A 16894-nucleotide genomic window follows, 5' to 3' on the forward strand; every position below is an offset into this window, starting at 1 on the left:
ATGCCAAGCTGCTCCGGCAGCTGCCGTGGCCGTTCAGCAGCTGTTAAGCCTATAATTGCTCATTGAGTCTTTTTTTTTTTGTGAAAGCAGCACTGTCAGGGAATTAAAATCTTTTCAAAAGCCCATAAAGATTTCATAAATGTTTCAGATCCAGACCAATGGGGATCTCCCGGCATCTTTACAGCCAGAAGAAGGGGGCAGGCAATGGGGAGACAGGCAACAGAACGTCTCAACAGCCATAACCGATTAAAGAAATGACACTGACAGGCAGCTCCGGCCTGCAGGAAGTCATCCTTGCCTTTGTGCCAAGACTACAGTGACTCTGCCCGCCCCTGTGGCACGGGGCAGGATTGGTCCTGGTGAATAACCTGGGTGCGAGGGCCCATCTTTGGTGCGGCCTGGGTTATTTGCCTTAAATTCCCATGGCACGCTGCTGACACAGGTGGTGGGATGCCAGGATGTGGGCATGGCAGCACCACCAGACTCCAGGAGAAGCCAACACAGGGCAACCGCAGCCACACCGGCCCCGAGCAATAGCTGCATCTTGGCTCTCACGCCTGTGCTGCACCCGTTAGCTGAATTAGCAGATTACCTGGCTCTGGGCAGATGCGGAGATCAGACCCAGCAGTCAGCACAGACAGGGAGGGCACCGGCCCAGCAAACACCCGCATTTGGATTCAGAGGAGCCCATGGTATCCTCAGGGGTGAAGGTCTGCACTCTCTAAGTTAAGAGTTGTAAAAATGGGATAAGCTTTTCCATTTATACAGCCCTTTCCACACGAGCACTTTGCAAATAGCTCCTTAATTAAATCTCAGCATTCTTCTGCCTGCCTTGAGCCTACAAAAGCTTGAGACAAAGCGTGTGCTAGCAAAACCTTTGGAAACCAAAAGGCAACAAGAGGAGCGCAGTATCCGTCATGGGAACACTGGGGAGTTGGAATCCATCCCTCAAGTCCTGGGAAGCTTGTTTATGAATTTTGAATGTTCTCAGCAGCTGATGCTCCACAGCTCTGCTGATCCCACACCAGGCACGCGGGGTCCGTCCTTGCGGGGACCCCATCCGACCAGGCGCTGCAGCCACGCTCGGCGCAGGGGCCCTGGTCCCACAGCGTGGTCCAGAGGCTGCCCCATGGCAGGGATGCTCCAGCCCCGTGGCAGGACAGACCCGTCGGCCATGCACGCGGTCCGGCGCCCACCCTCATCACCCTGCAGTAGCTGGGAGGAGCAGGGGCTGTTGCATGACTTCAAGAACAAGCAACAGGGACAATTGAGCCCCAGCAGGGATGTTGTGGGCGACGCTCAGTGTTTACAGGTTACGGAGGCACCGCGCGCTCCCGCCGGTGGCCCCCGCTCCATCCTGGGCACCCCACTATTTTTAGCACAAGCATGGAGCTGCCTTTGATCAACTTTCTATTAAGTTTGTAAAATACCGGGGCCAGACAAGCGCATCGTGCAACCTCCACAGCACAGCTCCGCCATAACGCGCTTTGCAAGGAAGGGCTCAGGGACACCGGCTGCCGCTGCCGGGCCCACGCCATTGGGAGGAACCCGGCATCTGGGGGGGTCAGGGACCCACCCGCCTCTGGAGATTAAACACGCATGGGGCAGCCGTACCCCCGCACCCCTGGCAGAGCCAGGCCGTGCGAACAGCCTGGTTTGCACCCCAGGGTCTGCGCATCACCGGGACACCGGCACCCTGTGCCCACAAGTGCCGCAGGCACAACGAGCCCCACTTTCTAACCGGGACGCAGAAGCGAGAGCACAAACAGGTCAGAGCCAGCGCTGCCAGGGGTTCAGCATGAGACAGGCTTTCTGCTGAGCTGAGCACCCGTTTGGGCACCCATGGGTGCCAGAAACCCCTCACCGGGGGCTAAGAGAGGGACACCCGGCACCGGTTCCTGGAAACTGCCCCCCTGGTGCCTGCAGCCGCAGCTGCCCCCGTTACTGCTCACCCTTGCAGCCCCGTGCCGGGCATCACTTCCTCAGCTGTGGCATCAGCTCCCGGGAAGACCGCCCGAGTGGAAGAGGCACCAATAACTCATCATTAGTGGAGAGACTTCTATTATTTTATGGCAGTTGTTCTTTCCTTCCCGTTGTAACTTTTAATTAAAATCTACAAAAGGAAGATAACTAGTCCCTCTGCATAATTGCGGGGAGTAAATTTTATTGTATAGAGAAGTGGTTTTAATTTTTAATAGACTTATTTTTAAGGAAAAGCAACACTTTGAAGGGAGCCGTGAGCCCTGGTAACATATCAAAGGCAAGAAGAGGAACAAAGATGGGTTTATTACATGTTCCCTATAAAACTGTTATTTTAGGGGAGTTTTGTGCTTCCTCCTAATGAGAGACGAATTGCACCAGCTTCGTTTGCTGTAGGAGGAAAATTAAAATGAAACTGATAAGAGGCCCAGCCTCTAGCTTCTGACTTACCTCCCAATTATAAATGAAAGCTCACAGGCATTCCAGAGATGGGACTTGATGTCTACATTAATTATAAATAAATTATCTACACTTAATGTTTAAATGAAATTCCAGATAAAGCTTTATATTTAGAAGAGCATTGCATCACTGCATAAATATTTATGCGAGGAGTCTGGATGAACTGCGGCTGCTTCAGTGTGATGTTGGAACAGAGCTGGAGCAGGGAGCCCCGGGCAGGTGCTCAGGGGGAGCAGAGCGGAGCCCACGGGTGCCAGAAGGGGCATGGGACAGTCAGGTCTCAAACCCAAACCACCACCGGCATTTGGAAAGGGGAGGTAACGGGACACATCGGGGCTGCCTCAACCTGGCATTGCCCATGTGCAGAGCAGCAGAAGCATTCACTGCAGGTGGCCAGGGCAGCCGATGACAGCAGCTCCGATGACAGCAGCTTTCCCCCCCCCGCCCTGTCTTTCTCCATCTCCCCTGAGAGCCAGTGGCCACATCCCAGCAGGACCAGTGAGGCCCATGGTGCTGGGGCAGGGGCTGGAGCCCTGGGTGGTACCTGGGGTCACGGTGACAGGGAACCAGCACTGTAAGCCCAGTGGTCCCAGCCCGGGTGGGGGCTTTGTGCTGGCAGCACGGGCAGCCCCCGCAGGTCTCCCACCGGTTGACGGACCACAGCAGCTTTCACAGGGGATGGCAGGATGGGCTGGGCAGGAGCAGGCGCTTGGGAAGAAGTCTGGGTCCGTGCTGGGCGGACAGCTGCTCCCCCAGCCCCTCGCTGCCGCTGGAGATGCACACACCTGCCAGTTCCGAAAGGTTTCTCCTGCCTTGGGGCTCAGGAAACATCACCGAGTCCAGCTCCATCCCAGCAACAGAAATAGCCATTTCCCTGCAGAACAAACCTAGTTCTCTTTTCCTTCCCACCATCCCTGCCCCCAGGCAGCCCCAGAAGCCACCAACCTCACTGCAGCCACCCCGCTCCCCTTTAAAACCTCAGCCCCAGGGTGGGGGAGGCTGAACGGCCCCACCTGGGTGCGGGGGCTCAGCTGCCCTGCCTGCCCAGCTGCCTGCACTGCAGGGGAGCTGCCAGGACCCCCTTTCCCAGGAGGTAAACTGAAGCACAGAGAAAAGCTGTGATTTGCTCAACACCTTCTAGTATTAACCCTGACCACTTTAGCAACATGGACAATATGTTTTACAACAGAAAATACATGCTATTTTCCATCATACCCTTTCCCTGCCGCCCCAGACCAACCCCCTGGCTGCCCCTGCCTGCACCCTGAGCCCTCAGTCCTGACAGCGAGACGCCATTTCAGAGCTTTTTGGTTCCCCAGCAGTGAGAAGGGGACATCATCCGTGCCACAGCATTTCTCACAGCTTCGCCTCAGCTGCTGCAGAAAGTTTTACGGCTCGCACAGGTTTGCCGTTTGGCTCGGGCTTAAAAGGAGACATTTTTTTTATGCTTTAATGCGGCCAGGGTGGAAGAAGAGAAATTTGACAGGCCCATGGCTCCAAGCTGTGTAGAAAAACAGTAAAAGAGAATAAATAAAAGAAGATTGAAATTGTTCAGCCCCCAGTCACTTGTGCAGCAGTTCAGCCAAGGTCTGGGTGGGATCCAGCATCCTGAGCAGCCACTGCTACGGTGGGACATCATCCCTGGAGACACAGGGACCAGCCCGTGCCAGCAGCTGCGTGCTCCCAGCCCAGTGCCCCCCAAAGCATGTGCCAGCCCCCACCAGTGTCTGCCAGCCCCCACAATGTGTGCCAGCCCCCACCGCAGCCCAGGTTGCTGGCATGTTTTATTAACACACCTTCCTGCCTGCTGATGCCACTGTTTGCTCCTGCAACAGCCCCAGAGCAAGGCAGGGGAGCGGGGCCACAGCTGATGCCAGGCGACACTTGAAAATAAACACCACATCAGGGTATGAGCCCTCCTGCCTTGCCGCACGGCTCTGCCCTTGAGACTGCAGGATTTTGTCTCCCATCCCTGCCATGCTGGAGGGGCCAGGGGCTGAGCACGGTGGGGCTCCTTTGGTCTCCTGGGAAAGATCCTCTCCTCCCCAGAATCCCCTGCAGCTGAGCTCTGCCGGGCCTCAACTGGTATGTCGGCATGGCACTGGGCTGAGCTCTCGGCAGGCTCTCAGGCAGCCTGGAAAAAATCTGTGCTAATCCCATGACTCCAATGACCACGTTCGTCCCTCCTGCCAAACGCTGCCACGGATGCTGGTCCCAGCCCCGCTGCATCCCCCGGGCCGTTCCCCGGCTGTGCTGCTTCACCCAGGATTACCTGAAGCACAGCGAGTAACAGTGCCCAACTGCCTCGTCCCTTTGGGAGCGGCTGTCGTGCCAACCGGCTGCTGCACAGGCAGGACGCATGTGGGACACAGCCGAGCATGGAGACCGCACAGAGCATCCCGGCCAGGGCAGAGCGTTCACGTGTGACCCATCGGTGAGGGTTGGCGCAATCGGCCCAGGAGCTGCAGGAGGGTCACCTTCGGTATGGCAGCGCTGCACAGTCCTCGTTCTGCAATGGGAGCGGTATCTCATTTCTTCCTCAATTAGCTCCTGATTATCAGTGTCCCAGGGCCCCTTTCCAGTCTCTGTTTAATGCACCATTAATAATTCATTTCTCAGATAGCAAGAACGCAGCGCGAGGTTAGGGCTTTGTGACTAATAAGTACCAGAGCAACCCTCATCTCCAAGGGACAAATGAAGGGAACAAAAATAAAGCGAAAGAATCAAAGATAATATGTTTTGTGGCCTTTAATTAAACACTGGATAAAGGGTTTGATTACTCAGGTGAAGAAAACACAGGTACACTCCTCCTTGGCAGCTGCAGGCTGCTGGACTCCCACGCCTCTCCAGCACTGGCATCGTCCCACCACCTTCCCTGGTGGCGGAGAGGGAAACTGAGGCACCGTGAGGCAAAACTCAGGTGGTCACCAAGCCAAAGCAGGGGCTGGCCTGTGCCACCCCGCTCCCAGGGCTGGAGGTTCAGGTGCAAGCTGGATCTTTCCTCAAGCTGGAAAATCCCAGGCAGCCAGATTTGCTCAGTGCCCAGCCCTAACTGTTGGTCCCTGGGGCAGAGAGAGAAACCAGAAATCCTGACCTTTTCCTGGAAAACCCTGGACATTTCCTCAGAAGCCCCAAAAGCCCCAGCACCTCCACGGGGGCTTTGGGGATGGGTGGGTGGCGCAGCCCAACCTGACCAAGGGGCTGCAACGTCCCACTGCACAGCCCAAGACTCTGCGCTGCACCAGGGAGGGTAAACGACATTGAAGAACTTCCACAAACATGCATGTGGTCCCACACGGGATGGCAAGGAAAAGCAGCTTCTTGCTCTCTCCCACCACTGCTGCCCCGCTGTGCCCTGTTTTAGGTAGTAGCAGAGAAACTGTGGGAGGGAAACAAATTACCGAACAAAAAAAACATCCATCAAAGTAACCATGGCTGCAGGAGAAGCAGCTGGGCGGTGCATGAGGCCGGGAGGTGTGAGGGACCGGGAGCACCATCCAGGCCGATGGTGACAGCGTGGCCCACAGCCCTTGGGTGCAAAAACTCCTGCTTCTTCATACAGGAACCCGCAACTGCAGCCAACAGCACCAGGGTGGGACAGGAGACCAGGTGTTCCCAGTCCGCTGCTCCAAATGGGAGGGAAGAGCTCTTGGCAGGTTGAATGCTGAGGGGTTGGTGTCTGGAATGGGTGGGATGAGCAGCGCTTTTGTCGCAGCCATTCCCAACACCCGGCTGGGCAGCAGCGGTTGGGGATGTTTCTGCAGTGGGTTAGGACAATGGGCATGTCAGGACAAGGCATTCCCGGCTGCCTGCCGAGGGGCAGGGAGAGGGGCAGAGCCAGCACCGGCCACAGAGCGTGGCGAGGAGGCGCACGGCATGTTGGCAGCTGCACATTAAGTGTGACGGGTTTCCGACAGATCCAATTATAAAGCCAGGTCTCAGCAGAATCGCAGCCCTGAGATTTAGTGCATGAAATTTTGTTTTGGAATTTTCCGATATTGCAGCTTGTGCTGTGGGTCCCTGCAGGCTCTGGGCTGTGCCAGCACCCATCGACCCATCCCTGGGTCTCACCCCCACTGTGCTGCATCCCCTTTCTTCCCCTCGTCCTGCCGACGCACAGCCCAAATGCAGAGAGTCACCTAAAAATCGGCAGGAATGAGAGGCAACCCCCCAGGCAGCGCTGAAGAAGGGGGGTACCTGCAGCCTCCTTGCTCTTCTGCCCAATGGAGACGTGCCCTGGCCTCAGCCCCGGGTGCTGCGTGCCGGGAACACCCCTGCCCCTGCGCAGCCCCAGGGACAGCCCGTTGGGATCACGCACAGGCTATGGGCTGTAAATCACTCAGGCTTCCAGTAGCTGAGGATCTGCCCAGTCTTTTGCCGCACAGCCCTAGGACAGTATTTTTAGCCCAGCTTCCTAGAAAAGCAAGGTGGGCACGTGCAGGGCAGCATCTGCCTGGGCATTGGTGCCTGCCCAGGACCTTTCAGCCAATTTCAGTCGATTGACTGGTCTCAGGCCGAGGAGGTACCCACGATGTTCCCTAAAAGCAGCGAGCCTGGGGAGGCAGGAGAGGTGGGAGACCCTTCCCTCCAGTGAGGGGACGAGGCAGTTTGGCCCCAGGGCTGTGGCACGGGGGAGGCAGCTGCAGGGAGAGGAGCCACGTTTCACCTGCACTACCGCTGGGGAGCAACCCGTGGGTTCACCGGGTCCTGTCTCAAGTAGGGAAGAAGCAGGCAGCCCATCGCTGGAGGAGAAGGAGACACATGGCAAATCCCCCTCAGGAATAACTCCCACCAGCATGTCTCTTCCCGGGCAGGAGGCCCCGCACCAGCTCACACCTGGAACCCCAGACACCACAGGGGGAGATCTCTGCGGGGTTTCTTTGCCTTCTGATGAGGAAGCAAACGACTGTGTTCCCCCTCATCACAGCCCCGTGCTAGCCCACCCACCGCTGCTGGGTCACCCCTTTCCCCAGGGCAACACTTCTGCAGGCAGCGCCGTGCCAAGCCCCCCTCTGCCGGCCCACGGCACAGCCACAGCCTCGTCTCAGCGAGTGGTCCCATCCTCCTTGGCTGACCAGAGGCTGGGCCACCCTGGAAATGCTTCTCAGATGAAAGTTGCTGAGTAAACTCCAGGGACCGAGGAGATTTGGGCCAAAGAGGATGTGTGGATGCGAGGCTGGCTGCTCCCCCACGGCGCTTTGGTCCGAAGAGAAGTCGAGTCTCTGCGCCGAGCACGGGACTGGCTGCTCTGCCCCTGCCCCAACAAGAGCTGCACGAGTTCTTTATCAAACACACGCCCTGGATTAGAGGGCTTATTTTACTTCTTATATAGTGGCTGAGAGGGCAGTGCTGTGCCCCGGTGCTGATAGTGGATCCTGTGATCGTAGGTGGGGAGGAAGCTTGGGATGAAAGCTGGCAATTCTGCAGCACCACAGCTGTTGGATCAGAGCTGCGTCACTGTCCCCTGGCTCTGGAACATGGGAGCTGTGAGGAAGACAGATTTGCTTTCACACCTGCAAGGCTGTTCCATCCTCTGCTGTCCACAGCTGAGCCCAGGCTGGCAGGAGCAGCAGGGATGAAGGTGCTGGGGCAGCTCGGTCACTGCCTGGGGGCTGGGACCCTCCCCACCTCCAGCCCTGGCTTTTGTGCTCTCTTCGGGGGCATGTGATGAACAGCTTGGTTACATGAGTACCACCCAGGACACCTCCCCGAGCCCCCCGGGACGAGCAGCTCCTGGTCTTGGCATGCCCGTCACGGTCCCGGTGGGGACCCGTGTGCAGCAGAGGCAGCGGTGCCCCCGCAGTGCCCTGGGCACGTGCCTCCCTGTGCCACCGGCACGGCTGGCATCACCCAGCCACATGCCAGGGAGCTTTTTTAGCCTAAGCAGAATAAAACTGCAGTGATTATATTTCCTGCCTCCTGCTCAGGGCGGGAGGGAAATTGTTTGATGCTAATCCCCTTGTTTAATCCACCAGCAACCTGACATGCTAACAGTCGAGATTAACTCCCGGCGGGGAATCATTAGACATGCAGCCGTTGGTCGCGGGGACGGCGGAGCAGAGCAAGACGAGGACGTCCCCGTGCGTTTTGCGGGCTCCCATGCACTCCTGGCAGCGGAGGAGAGGGGAGGTATGAGCAACATGGAGAGAGGGCCTTTGGTTTTCAGGATCGAGTTCCTCCGCGATGAGCAGTTTTCACCAGGCTGGCATTTCCCCTGGTATAGAAAGGGAGGCTCCAGCTGTCCCGAGAAAGGTCACCTCGGGGGCTGACGTGCTCCCGGGCTCTGGCAGAGATACCGTGTGACAGTGAGTTTTTCAGATGTGACCAGGAAGCAAAATTCAGTCCCCAATCTGCCTTGCCCACAATGCCACCGGACTCATCCTGCTCCCCAAGCCCACGTCCCCACGGGGCCAGAGCCACCCCCCAGGTCACAAGCCCCGGCCCCAGGAACCTGAGGTTCAGCCAGGGCATCGCTTTGAGAAAGGTGCCCAGGGACCCTGCTCCAGCCACTCTGCGCCCTCCCTGCTGCAGACCTGCGCCTGATTTTGTGTTTCAAGTTGTCTGACTTTATCTTCAAGCCCTCAGCTCTTATTATTCCCCTCTCAGCTAAGTTAAAGAGCCCTTTAATACCTGGCAGTTTTCTCCCTGGGAAGGTACTTGCACACTGTAATCAAGTCACATCTCAGGCTACTTTTCGATAAGCTAAACAGATTGAGCTCTAAGTCACTGCTTAACATCCAGCCTCAGGAAAGGGCCAATCTGAGGTGCTGCCAAGCAGAGCGGAGCCGGAGTTTTTTCAGCTGGTGCATTGAAAGGTGAATTGTTGCTTTCTGATGCACCGATGATAAATGAAATGGGCTATATAAATTGTAGCATTGGCCTCGCTCTGGGCTGTGAGCACACATGGCTGCCGGAGGCACAAGGGGTGCTGGGAAAGGAGAACACGGGTGCTACTGGGGCTGTGCCCATCCCCACGCCAAACCCTGGCCTGGAAGCCTGTGGGAAGCTCACCTGCAAAAGAGCAGGTGGAAAACACCTTTGCTGCACTTTTGCCAGCAAAACTTGCTGCAGCAGCTGTTTACTGCAGGGCTAATGGTGCCTGTCTCCACTTACAGGCAGGGAGTTATGATGGCCGGGAACATAAGTGCTTTGGGGAGCTGAGATAAGCAAAGATGCTCCGAGCCACAGGCTTAAATCCAGAGGTTATTGACAGGGGCTGTGTCAGGGTGCAAGAACTAGTCCAGCAGCCCTCTCTAATGCCCAGGTATTGACAGGGCAATTGGAGTGATGAAGTGAGGCTTCAGGCTGGTTTAATCACAGGACAAGCCTGCCCAGTGCTGCTCGAAGGGCCAGGTACCTCTGTCACTCTCTGTGGGGGCACGGCCATGCTGTGCTGCAGGGAGCAGGGTGGCACAGGGCAGGGTGCAGCCCCCTCGGGGGACCTTGGCCCTGGGCTGTGCGAGGAGGGGGAGAACAGAGGGTCCCCCCGACCAGGGGTCTGACCATCCCCCCCCAGCAGAAGGACAAGTGGTGCAAAGCAAGGACACTGTGCTGGTGTGTGGGGAGAGCCTGTCGGGAGCGGGCTGGGGCTGGGGACACGCTCAGGCAGCCCCACAACACACAGACCTGGTCAGACATGGACTTCCAGCCTCCCTGAGTCCCTGTGGCTCCGAAGCCACTTTATCAGCACACTCCAGACCTGATCAATGCGGGAGTGATCCAAATGGCTGATCAGAGGGGAGCAGCCACTGCCTCTGCCCCAGGCTGAGGGATGCAGCAAGAGCACACTGGGGGGGGGCGGAGGCTGCCGGTGACAGCCAGGGCAGATTAATGGGGCTCGCAGGGATGTGTATCCCCGCACCCTCATGTGGGCTGGCCCGGCCACAGGCAGCCTGGAGACTCAGCCACACAAGGCCGGCTCTGAAGGATGCCGGCTCTGAAGGACGCCGGACAAGGTCGCAGCACGGATCGCTGCAGCTTGGCTGCTCCCTGCCACGAGGCCCAAGGTGACCGAGCCCCTGGGAAGGAGAAGCCAGATGAGGCTGGCATTAAAGCAGAGGTGCATAGGGAGGAACAAGCAGAGGCTCGATGCAGACCCACTTGCAAAACCCACAGAGTCCCACAGAGCAATGCTGTCCTGGCCCTGTATCCCATGGGGTCAGGTGAACCCCTTCAAAAATGGGCAAGTTCGGATCAATGTTGCAGAAAATCTGGTTTTGGGCACCAAAGTGGACAACGAGATCCATCTAGGCTGGTAGGAGGTTGTACCACCCAGTGCACCCATCAGGTTAACTCACAGCCTGGATTCTCCAAGCACAAACCAGGGCAATTTGAGCTTAGCAAAAGGATCTGGGGTCCCTGCAGGAGGGATTCCGCCTGGGGAGAGGTAGGAGAGGCCATCCCGGCCCACAGAGAGCTACAAATAACTCGAACGGCCTCATTACCCAGTTTCTGATGAACAGGAGTTCGGTTTCATGTTTCCCCCGGGGCTAACTCCACCTGAAACTGGGCTATGCCTCATTACGGCAGAAGCCGCTGCCTTCAAAGTCAGGCAGGAGCAGCACGCTGGCTCCGAACGCGCGGCCTCGCTGGAGAGAAACGCCGGCAGCGGCCCCGGTGGTCGCAGCGCCCGGTACCGCGCTCCCGGGGGGGGCTGTCCCGGGGCGGGGGGGGCGGGTTTTGGATAGAGATCACGCTCAGGCATCCAGGCGCCCCTGCCTGCCCCTGCCTGCGCCTGCAGCCACCGGTGCCCGGGGGAGAAGCCGCCCCTCGCCCACCGCGGGAGCTCCTTGTTGCCGGCAGGACCGGGCTGGGAGCACGGACAGACCGCGGCTCCCAGCGCTACCGCATCCCCCCGCCGCCCCCGTGTCCCCCACACACACACTCCGGGGCACCCGGAGCGCCCCGTAACCCGCCGAGCAACCGCGCTGCTTACCGGAGCGGGAGGTCCCCGGGCCGGCACCGGCACGCGTGGCCGGATCCCGCGGGGAAGGGCCACGCACGGAGCGGCGGGTACGAGCGCCGCAGCCTCCCGGCCACCGGCCGGGCACCGGCTGAGCATCCTCCCGCCGGCGGGGGGGACCCCCCCGTGGGCCCCCCCGCCCCCCCGCGACCCCCTCCTCCCACGGCCGGGCCGAGCCGGGGCTTCCCTCTAGCGACCGTCGGCGGGAGAGCACGCCGGGGGGGGCCGCGGGATCCGGGGCTGCAGCATCCCGGGACCCCGAGCGCCCGGCACCGAACCCCCCCCGCGCCCCGAGGCCGGCCCGGCTCCTACCTCCAGCCCCGCGGCTCCCTCAACCTCCCCGGCTGGGAAGCAAGGGGCCCGGCCAGCCTGGCTTCCCCGGGGCGGCCCCAGCTGAGCCCGCGGAGCCCCGCGGGGACACCCGGGGCTGCCGGGGCCGGGGCACACAGCCCCTTCCCCGAGCCCGGGCACCGGGGCCGGGTGACTCCAGACGCTCCGGTTCAGCCTCAGCAGCCTTTTCATTTCTGCCAGAAGGTCAAATCCACCCGCAGCTCCGGCCGCGTTCCTGCGGGGCTGAGCTGCCCTGGAGGGGCTGAGACTCGTTCTGGGCCATGGGAAGGTTTGGTCGCGGGTGGGTGGGTGGGTGAGGGGGGTTGCTCGGGCCAGTGTCTGCGGGGAGGGGTAGGACTGGGGCAGCCCCACGCATGCAACTCCAGGCACTCGCAGGTGCCTCCCTGGGGACCCCTGCCCTGCTGGCGTGGTGGGATCTGGCTCTCCAGCAGGTGATGGGGTGGTCTGGCTCTGGTGCGAGGGCTGTCCCGCATCGAACATGCCTGCACGCAGTGAGCTCTCGCAATGAATGAAACTGCCAATGCTTCCCTCATTCCCAGCGCACACACATGTTTTTAACGGAGGACCATCGAATTCGCAAAGCAGACCGGACGCTGCCAGATAAACGCTGGGCCGTGTCCTGGGCCCATGTGAAATGGCTGGTTCTTCTGGCAGGGTCACGGTGACAGCCCTCCGAGCCTGGCAGTGCTGGGGGGCAGGAGGGGAAGGCAGTGGCACAGGGAGCAGCTGCCAGCAGGCAGGGAAGCGTTCATGTATTTTCCCATCCCAGTGTCTCGTCCTTTCTGCATGGGTGCAGCAAAGCCTCCTCCTGCAGTTGCAGGCTCTAGCAAGGGATGTGCTGCAGTGACTCAGTCCAGCAAGGAAAAAAGGAGCAAGCTGTGGCTCTCTGCACAGGCCTGGAGGTAGGGTCCCATGCCAAGGGCAACAGAAAGGGTCCCACTGCCCCAGGAGATGGCCTGGGAATAGTCCTCTTCTGAGCAGAGCCCATGCTAGAAGGACTGGCCATGGGTGTTGGAGCAGTACTCCAGGTAGTCAAACTCCTCGACAGGGAATGTCACGGCACTCCATTTCTTGTACCTCCTCTTCTCAGCCGGTGTCTCCACCACAAAGTTTTTGATGCAGAGGATGGGCAGCTTCACCTGTCGGTAGATCATCTCCATTCCCCAGTCCTGTGTGGGCAGGGAGGGGACAGTCATGCAGACCGCAGAGCAGCATCCCCAGGCTGCAGGGCCACACACACCTGGGACGGAGGCAGCTCCTTGCTCCCAGGATACGTCCCGCTTGGAGACAGCTGCACGTGTCCATGTCCCACATGCGCAGCGCGCACATCACATGGGCATGTACCGAAGGGAGATACAGCTCCATTCCTCAGCCGGGAGCTGGGGCACAAGGCACGGTCCCTCCAGCTCTGACTGGGCTGCAGTCACGAGGGGATTGCCGCGTGTCCCACTCACCTGGCTGCACTCACTGCACATGATGCGGCAGCCGGGCTCCCAGTCCTTGAAAGTCCGCTGGAACTGTATTTTCCCAGAAACTCTGTAGTACACCCTGCAAGGAAGGGGCCAAAAGACACTCTAAGGACAATGGTCCAGGGGACAGAAACAGGGCAGCACATGTGCTCCCATAGTCACACAGTCCCACAAAGCCCCTGCGACCTCCCCGGACTGGTGTCCCCAAGAAACAGCTGGCAGCAGGCTGCTGCCACCCCCTGCCCATCCTGGGTGGAGAGTGCAGCAGCTTATGCAAGTGACGCCTGACAGCTGGGTTCTACCTGAAGTTGGGGTTGATGTTAACGTGGTGCATGCCCTCCACAGTGCGGATGTCGCTGCCACGGCACACCGCCACGTTGCAGTTGACGCAGTAGAGGTACACATCGTCCGGGTCGTGCAGCTGCCGCCTCTCTCTGATCCTGGACTCCTTCATTAGCCAGCTGGCAACGGCAACTTCCTGCAGGTCCCTGATCTGCAGAAGGCAGTGGGAGGCAGGACAGTGGGGAGGACAGGAGACAGCACAGGGCTACGGGCACAGACAGATAGCAGACATGGCAAGACACATGGCTGGAGAGAGATGTGCTGTCCTAGAGAGCGCAAGCTGCACGGCAGGGTGGGCAGGGCAGGATGGGCAGGACGGGATGGGCACGCACTGCCCTGGGCACCTGATGCCTCCCCTACACAGGAGCCGGTGCTGCCCCAAAGGGAGAGCAGGTAGCCAAAACCAGGGCACAGGCAGAAGCTGCCTGGCCCTCCTGGTGCTCAGGGCGGGGCCCGGTGCTCACCTTGAGGCTGTACTCCTGCTCAGGCATGGCCTGCACTGCTCTGATCGCCCTCTCCATGAGCTCCACAAGGTTCTCATTGAGCAGCTCACGAGAGACCTCTCTGCTGTTGGCTTTGGCAAGGACGGAGTAGACACTGTCTTCGGCACGGGCACGGCCCCGGGCCTGCAGTGGAAGGGCCAAATACTGCGGTCAGCAGAGGAGGGCTGTGGCTGACCCCTCCTGCCCCCCCACACCACCTCACAAGGATGGATCCACCCTCCACACCCCACTGCGCCTCGCCAAGGAGATGCCCTGCCAGCGGCTGGGCTCATCCCCAGGGAGCTGCCAGCGGGCGTGGGATGTGAGAGCCCGCCGTGTCCCACGCCCGTGGCTTTGGGGCATTCCAGCAGGCTGCCCCCCCCCGGAGCCAGGAAGAGCATCTGGAGGGAGCCCAGGCAGCTACCTGCACCATGGCGATCTCGTTGGTCATCAGCCCATAACGGACCACAATGTTACACTCGGGGATATCCAGGCCCTCCTCAGCCACGCTGGTGGAGAAGAGCAGGTTGAGGGCTCCCTCGCGGAACAGCTTGATCACGTCCTGCTGCTCGTTCTGAGGGAAGAGGGGGTGATGCTTCAGCAGCTGCGTAGGGCCCTGAGCCCCTGGCAGCGCCCGCAGCACCCACAAAGTGCGTAGGGAGGGATAGGTCCAGCTCCTTCCCACCCTCCGCTCACCTGCGTCATGTGCTTGGTCTGGTTGCTGTAGCCAGCACCAGTGAGGACGGCGGCCCTGATGTGCTGGCCACAGAGCGTGGCCGTGTCCTGCAGCCAGCTGAGCAGGCTGTGGGCACTCTGCCGAGTCTTGGTGAAGACGATGCCACGAGCGGTGCCTGGGGGCTGGAAGCGCTCCTGCAGGATCTCCTCCAGTTTGCCCAGCCTGGGGTTCTCGTAGCGCCGGTCCCTGGCAAGCGCCTGCAAGCTCATCCTGTTTTCTGTGCAGGCAAACAGGGCGTCAAGGGGGACCCCCTGCCCCCCAAATGCTGCCAGCGCTAACCCCCCCTCCAGGCCTCTCCGTTACCCTCAAACGTGGTGGTGAGGAACCGTTCGGTGGGGTCCTTTGTGTCCCTCTCAGCAGTGTAGAACTCCTGGAGGCACTGGAAGGCGTCGATCATCCGCACCGTGTCGTTGATCAGCAATGCGTCATTGTACTTGCGCAGGTGCACTGCGCACACCCGCATCTTGCGACAAAACGTCTCTGCCGCTGGCAAGGTGGCAGAGCGTGCCGTGGTCACGGCCTGGCCCCACAGCTGCCGGCTCTGCCCCGCCGCACCCGCACCACCGCCTCCTCACCTCTCTTCTCCAGCTCCATAATGCGCTGCTCGTAAATCTGCGTGCCGAAGTCCTGTGGCAGGCCAGGCATCTCCATGTACTGCTGGATCTGCTCCATCATCTTCTTCAGCTGCTCGCCAAAGGGGTCCTGGGAGCAGAGAGGGGCTCAGGACCTGAGGAATCAGGTACATTGCTCCGGACAGCCTCGAAGGTGCAGCCCAGAGCGCCTGGCCTGGGATTAGGGGATGTTTGCACGGCAGGACCCAGACGGTTGCAGGATCCCCCTGCACCAAGGCTCTGGATCAGCCAGTTCCTCATGCTGGCCTGAGCTAAGCGGGTGGAGGGACACAGCCTGCCGGCTCAGCAGGGCTCGGGGGTCTGGTCTGCCACCCAGCGAGCAGCCCTGTGGCTCCAACGAGCTGCCCCTCACCTGCTCTCTCTCCTGGCACAGGTCGTACTGCTTCCTGGGCTGGGGGACGTGGCTCTGCAGGTGCTGCACCTCCTCCTGCGCCGACATGATTTTCTCGGTGTCCAGGTTGGCACAGATCTGAGAGGGCGAGACCCCGCTTCCAGCCCTAAGCCTAGCAGCCCCGATGGGTTTGGGGATGTCTGCCCCAGGCCGCCCAGCTGCCCAGCACCTGCACACCAGGTTATCAATGCCCACACCAAGGGACGTCCCACTACACCCCAGGGGAAGCTGTGCCCGGGGCCATTGCACTGTCTCGGCACAGGATGGGGGGCACAGGACCCACCTGAAGGATGTGCTCTACGGCTCCCTCGAAGGAGGTTGCCCCCCCGGTGCCGGGGGACGCCGTCAGGCCCAGGACCTGCGGCAGGCCCTGCTGCCCGCTAAGCTTGTGCTGGAGGTAATTCAGCATGATTTTGTTGTAGACACCCTCCTTGTGTGTGTGGTGGCACTCGTCTATCACCAGCAGCGAGAAATCTGCGTCGGGCAAGAGAGGGGAGCAGGGTGAGCCGTGGCAGAGGTTTGGCCGGAGCAGTCGCACCCCAGCCCGGCCGCGGGGACAGCAGCGCGTGGGGTCCCGCACCCACCCGTCAGCTCCACGTGCATGTCTTCCTCCCCGCTGACCAGCGCGTTCTGCAGGATCTGGGCCGTGCAGATGACGACGTCGCTCTGCTTCACCATGCAGGCGAAGAAGGACTTGTGGTGGCTGTCCCCGCTGATGGCCGTCACCTTGAAGGCGTCCTGCAGCACGTGGAACTCCTTCTTGGCGTGCTGGTCCACCAGATGCACCTGCGCCCGCGAGACCCCGCTCAGCTCCAGCCCCGGGACCACCGCCCACGAACCCGCGGCCGGTGGGCGCTGGCGCCCCGTTACCTCCGGGGCAGGGGACGGGGGCTCGGGGGGGCACCTTGTTGACCAGGACGGCCACCCTGCCGCCCCGCCGGCTCTCCAGGTGCCGCCGGCAGACGTGGACGGCCGCGCGGGTCTTGCCGGCGCCCGTGGGCAGCCAGATGATGCTGTTGCGGCCGCGCAGGGCCGGGGCCACCGCCTCCCGCTGGTACCCCCGCAGCTCCATCCCGCCGGTGCCGGTGCC

The 16894-nt window shown here is 60.4% G+C and overlaps 1 protein-coding gene across 1 annotated transcript; it reads right to left on the reverse strand.

Moving 5' to 3' along the window:
• Positions 1-12325: 12325 nt before the first annotated feature.
• DHX58 (DEXH (Asp-Glu-X-His) box polypeptide 58) lies at positions 12326-16876 on the reverse strand. The gene is made up of 12 exons (XM_010585603.1): positions 16709-16876; positions 16389-16590; positions 16088-16278; positions 15766-15882; positions 15357-15483; positions 15085-15267; positions 14742-14998; positions 14470-14619; positions 14028-14189; positions 13524-13714; positions 13207-13300; positions 12326-12921 (listed from the first exon to the last, which is right to left on the reverse strand). Exons 1-12 carry the CDS (start codon positions 16874-16876, stop codon positions 12742-12744), a joined length of 2022 nt encoding a protein of 673 aa, XP_010583905.1. The 3' UTR covers positions 12326-12741.
• Positions 16877-16894: the final 18 nt, after the last annotated feature.

The sequence above is a fragment of the Haliaeetus leucocephalus genome, unplaced genomic scaffold, assembly GCF_000737465.1.
Source record: "Haliaeetus leucocephalus isolate CR32 unplaced genomic scaffold, Haliaeetus_leucocephalus-4.0 Scaffold110, whole genome shotgun sequence".
NCBI classification, from domain to species: domain Eukaryota; kingdom Metazoa; phylum Chordata; class Aves; order Accipitriformes; family Accipitridae; genus Haliaeetus; species Haliaeetus leucocephalus.